Consider the following 5,924-nt stretch of genomic DNA (forward strand, 5'->3'; position numbering starts at 1 on the left):
CATTAGGGTGCAGCTGATGAGCACACCTGGGTCAAATGGGTACAGCAGCCTTCATCCCCCCCTGCCCTCAGCACTTCTCCTTGAGGATGGGGCACAGAGTGCAGGATCCTCTGTCTGGCACCGTCACATCCTGGTAGCAGATGCCCAGATCTTAAAATCCCCCAAGGGTGGCCACTGGGTGTAGGAGGCTCCTGCCCATGATGCTGCTCCCAGCCATGCTTGCCCCTCTCCTCCCGCTCCCCGGGTGCCCCTGGGGAGGGATTTAACTCTGTACCCCCTGGGCCGTGCACTGCGGATGACTCAGGACTGCCTTCCTCCCCAGGTGTGAGGTGCGGCCAGGACCAGAGTTCCTCACCCGATCCTACCTCTTCTACGCCAACCGCCTCTTCAAGGCTTACCAGTTCTATTACTGGGACCCCTCTTGCCGGGATCCCTCCTATTCACTGGTCATCAAGGGCAAGCTCCGCCTGCGCCAGGCCTCCTGGATCACCCGCGGGGCCACCGAGGCCGACTACCACCTCCACAAAGTTGGCATCGTTTTCCACAGCCAGAAAGCCATGCGGGAGGTGGCCGCCTGGATCAACCAGACCTCCGGCGAGGGCTGCAGCGGGTTCCTGCCCCCGGGGCGCACCTGGGCTCCCGGAGCCCTCTATGAACTGCTGAGCGCCAAGACCGAGCGCGACTGCACTGCTGCCTTGGGCTTTGCCATGCACGAGCTGAGCCTGGTACGGGTGGAGAAGCATTACCAGCCCTTGCTGCAGCCCCAGCAGAGCGGGAGCCGGCTGGTGGAGGAGCTGTACCTGGGGGACATTCACACGGAGTGGGTCGAGAGGCTCCACTACCGACCGACTGGTTATCAGCGCCCTATGCAGAGCGCCGTGGTAAGGGCGATGTCTTTACGCGGTCCCCTCACCAGTTCATGGGCTTTGCCAAGCGTGTGTTATTTCCTTACTGTTAAAAACCTGCCTGCACTTAGTCCCCTTCTGTCCTAAGGACGCATGGATGAGGAGGTGTGGGGCTAGAGGTGCGGGTTCCCAGGGTGCTGCCTGGGTGCTGTCCCTTACCGAGAGAGCGAGACTGGGGTGGGTGAAAGCTCAGCAAAACCAACACCAGAAATAAGCCTGCGCTGGCATGGACCTGCACTTACTGGCTTTTCTTCGGCTCTGTGGTTCCCTAGGAAGTGCAGTTTCCTAGTTTCTTGCACCAAAGCCAGTGAAAGCACATCACTAGAGGCTGCTGGCTCCGTTGTTTGTCTTCCTCCCCTCTCTTTTGCTTTTTGTTGTGTCCTCCAGGTTGAGAGAGGAGCGAGGAAGCAACATCTGCCATTAAATCGTTACTCCTCAGCGTAATGCCATTAGAAGAGGAAGTTGCCCTGAACACAATTATGTTGTTACTCAGAAATCAAACTTTCACTTTGACATTAATAAAACTGAGCAGGAGACTTGGTTGCATCTTATTTTATTTTTATTTATTTATTTTATCTTATTTTGCACCAGGCAAAGTGATTTCCAGGAAAGCACATTTCTGTCTGATTCATAGCTAATCAATTCAGAAATGATTGAGCAGTGAGATGGGATGAAAAACCCTCCCTGAACTTTACCAGACAGAACTGAATTAACTGAAAAAAACCCCAAAAATTTGAGGGGCAACATTTCCCCACACCCCAAACTATACCCAGTGAACTCTCAAAAACACAGAGCGGTACCTCTCTCCCCTTCGAAAGTAACATTCTCAAATTGGTTAAACTTGTGTTATCTTGGGCCAAAACCATATATGTGAGCAAAACCAGATGGTAAACATAAACACATAAAAAAAGTTAATTTAAAACCAAACTTAAAGATCTGAAATTCACTCTCTGAACATACAGCGCTGTAATTAATCAGCTAACAGCTCTCCGATGGACCAGCACATGATGTCACCACTTGGTGATAATTAGAAGCTGCCATACATTAGAAATAACTTCACACGACTGGTTTAAGCAAGTAAAATTTGTGGCTCCATGTCTATAGTGATAATTTTATTGGGCACAGGATTTTTTTATTTTTTTTTTCCCCTGAACGAACATCCATTTGCTTGTGCTACTGAGGGTTACACAGCTATGTTAGGAATTATTTTTTAACCCTCTTTATGAAAACATCACTCTTTGCCCCTTAAATTTATATCTGTTTTAAAGAAACCCATTCTCCCCAAATTACCTTTCATTATCAAAGAATTTCCTGTCTAAGGAGAGCATATATATTTGCCAACTTCTGGGATTATTTAGCCGTAATGTACTGTGTACTGTCAGCACTCATTAATGTGACAGTAGCAGTAAAGCAAGCTGAAAATGACTAAATTACAGTAGACTCCAATCAACTCACATGTAAATTACCCACCCTGCAGTTAACTACTGAGTTATTTAACCTCGTTGCATACGACAGTTCAGTAAAGATTAGCTTGTGTTCTCGAAAATGATACAATGTTCAAACCCTGGTTATTTAAAAATAAATCAGTTGTGATATATGAAGTACAAGAAAAAGCTCCAGGCTGCACAGAAAAACCTCCTGGCACTGGATCAGCTTCAGGGCTGGTTTGACTCAGAGCTCTGCACGAAGCACGGGCAGAGAAGCAAAGGTCAGGTCCTTGTTTTGCAGTAGGACAAGAGGAAACGGCCTCAAGCTGCGCCAGGGGAGGTTTAGATTGGGCATTAGGAAAAATGTCTTCACCAAAAGGATTGTCGAGCTTTGGAACAGGCTGCCCAGGGAAGTGGTTGTGTCCCCATCCCTGGAGGGATTTAAAAGCCGGGCAGATGCAGTGCTTAGGGACATGGTGTAGTGGTGGACTTGGCAGCGCGGGGGTAAGGGTTGGACTCAACGACCTTAAAGGTCTTTCCCAACCTAAACGATTCTGTGATGACTCTCTGTCTCTGGTGCAATGCCCATTCTGGCTGCTTGGCAAACCCCCTCCTCCTTCCCTACCCACCTCGCCTGCCACCCGGACGGCAGCCTGCAAGCGCAGCTGCAGGTGCGGGAGCACGGGCAGCAGCTCCCTACGGCCGCGGTAGGAAGGGGACGAGGGGGAAGCGGCATGTGCCCTGCCTTTGGCTCTCCTGGAGAGGCTGCCAACAGCATGGCGTAGTACGGCCACAGAAGCCTCCCCGTGGTAAGGTTCCACAGCCTTTCTGATTGCCGGAAAGACTGCATCATTTCTTTTTCTGAATCGGTGCAGAAATGCAGTGGTGTAGCTGACATCTCCCTGCACCCTCATCCTCACCCACGTGTATGCGCAGCAGCCTGCAGTGGAAAACTTGTGGGGGAACAACCTGGATGGGCCGAGGGAGCATTCCCTGCCCTGACAGCAGCTCAGCCCTTGCCCTGTCCTCCTGCCTGCAGCCTTAGTGGCCCTGGCACTGGGCAGAGCACAGCCTCAGGGCACAGACCTCCCCGTCCTTCCCCGTGTACCAGAATAGCAAAGAGCCAGGGCAGCGCTTTATCTCACTTAATCTGCTTGAATGTCTTGGGCCAAGTTCATTGCAGTTGAACACCCTGGTGCAGGAGAGGAGAGTTTCAGCTTTTAAAATATTCTGAAAGGGTTTTTTTGCTTATCAGTTTACAAAACCGTTTGGTTTTTTTTTTGTCTTCTGCAGCACCATGTGCATCCTTGCCCGGCCTGTGGGATTATATACAGAGCTGACGAACACCACCCACCCATACTACCCGTCAGAGCTCAGCTGCCGATGCAGCTCAGCGGCAGCTGGGTGAGCACCCACTGCGAGGTCCGACCTGCGGTGCTTTTCCTTACCAGGTACTTCATATTCCACGGTAACAACCACACCTGGGAGGGTTATTACTATCACTACTCCGACCCGCTCTGCAAACAGCCGACTTTCACCATCTACGCATCTGGGCATTACACCCAAGGCATCCCCTCCTCCAAAGTGAGAGGTGGGACAGAGCTGGCCTTTAAAGTCACGCAGGCTCGGGTGACGCCAATGGACCAGGTGACGGTGATGATGCTGAACTCCTCAGAACCTGGAAGCTGTGGGCTGACAAGCTCCTGGAGTGCTGGGGTGGAGCAGGATATAACACCCACAAACGGATGTCTGGCTTTGGGCATCAAGCTGCCCCACACGGAGTACGAACTTTTCAAAACGGAGCAAGACATGAAAGACCGCAGCCTGCTGTACATTGGTGAAAGGCCCACGGATGGATCCAGTCCCGACAGCCCAGACAAGCGACCCACGTCCTATCAGGCACCTCTGGTTCAGTGTGCTGGAGCGCCAGAGGAGTTCTCTAACTATTTTAGTCTAAAATACTTGGGAAAAAAGGATGCTAATGGGAATGAAGCACTAAAACCTTTGCCTGTGGCCTTTTTATTGTTTATAGCACTTCTGTTTTTAAGATGGGACTAGTTATCTATTCAGGTACAGCACAGAATTCAAATAGTCTTGGTGCTAGCGTGACTTTTATAGCCTTCAAATGAGGACATCTGGAGCCAGTTTTACTCCGATTTGGAAACACTTTTTAAAAAACCCCAACAACAGTGAATGAAGCCAAGAAGATACGTCTGGCTACATAGCGTTTGTCCTGTGGTGTTATTGCCTAATCTCCCCTCTTCTTTGCGTACAAATCTAATGTAGTGACATGGATGCGCTGCACATTGCAATAGAAAATTTAGCAATATGAGTGGGGAAAAAAGCGACATCAATTACAATTGCTGCTTTGAGCTTTTGACATTGCTAAGATTTAATCAAGAGCTTGATTCAGATGTAATTCAAACATCCAAAGTGTCGGCTGCTGATTTCTTTGAGGTTAAGTTCCCTCCCATCATACTACTTATTGCTGTTCTTGCAAATTTAATCTGCAGAGTCAGGCAGCAATAGATAAACAGCAAGTGCTCTCAAGAAGGGCACGGTTAATCATGCCTTCCTCAGTTTACAGACATTTTCTGCAGTTTCTGTGTGGATGTACATGCACAAAGAAGCAGCGTACAATCTTCCACTTACGTATGTACAAAAAGCAGCCCTCACAGAGCATCACCTTGCCAGACTGTTACGGAAAAGGATTTGTTACAGAAAAGGATATGTTACGGAAAAGGCTTCTGTGCACAACCGCTCCAACCTTCAGCCTTACCTGGCAGCAGACGCTGCATCCTTGCTGCATTATTGTGGCTTTTCCAGTGCAGTACTGGCCTGTGCTCGGGTACACCAGCAACGGCCCCGTGTTGCTGCCCGCCTCATCCAGCAAGCAACGGTGCTGCCAGGGGATTGGGACTCCTGCTCACCATGCACCGAGCGAAGCAGAAGATCGCTTACAAGTCTTCTCAGGCCATATATTTTCACCGTCTCCTCTTTGGTAAGCGCACTGGCGTAGCAGCTGTTAATCCAGCTCTCCTTTCGATCAAAATGTCGCTTCCGGCCTCATTCCTGTAAAGATGTTTTCTAAATCTGCCTCTAGCGAACAACGGGCTGAGGAGATACTCGAATCAGACAGCACAGTCAGGTCAGACTGATTTCTACTGACAAGAAGGACAAACTAAGAAACTATATTCCCTGTCTGCTGCAGCTAAGCATGTAACTCACTCGGAGAAGACCTCCCAGTAGCTAAATCCTCTCCAAATAAGCCTATGTATCTTACTCACAAAGGATATTTTGCTAAACCAGCTATGCAATAGCTACCTTCTTAAACCTGTATTTACGAACTCGCAGCTTGTACTTAGATAAATTATGGGGTTTATAACAGAAAAATACTTTGGGGGGAATCTGTACATTAACTAATAATTCAAATGAGATGCTTATTAAATGCATACAGTTGTGACATAAATGTTGTCATCATGTTCACGTGTTCCAGGCATGATCAAATATTAATCATGCACATAAACAGTTGTACTTCAAAGATGATGCAGGAACAGGCCAAGCCGGGCTGCCTTGCCTTCAGTTCCCTCTG

At 49.0% G+C, this 5,924-nt stretch overlaps 1 protein-coding gene across 1 annotated transcript in view; it reads left to right on the forward strand.

Moving 5' to 3' along the window:
* Nucleotides 1-4,390, forward strand: part of APCDD1L (APC down-regulated 1 like) — a 6,313-nt gene extending 1,923 nt beyond the window's left edge. Inside the window, exons 2-3 of the mRNA XM_035900874.1 lie at nucleotides 323-881; nucleotides 3,626-4,390. Of these exons, the coding sequence (XP_035756767.1) occupies nucleotides 323-881; nucleotides 3,626-4,390 (1,324 nt within the window). The remainder of the gene's footprint in view (nucleotides 1-322; nucleotides 882-3,625) is intronic.
* The last annotated feature ends 1,534 nt before the right edge of the window (nucleotides 4,391-5,924 follow it).

Source organism: Egretta garzetta, unplaced genomic scaffold (assembly GCF_000687185.1).
Source record: "Egretta garzetta isolate BGI_Z169 unplaced genomic scaffold, ASM68718v1 scaffold188, whole genome shotgun sequence".
NCBI lineage: Eukaryota > Metazoa > Chordata > Aves > Pelecaniformes > Ardeidae > Egretta > Egretta garzetta.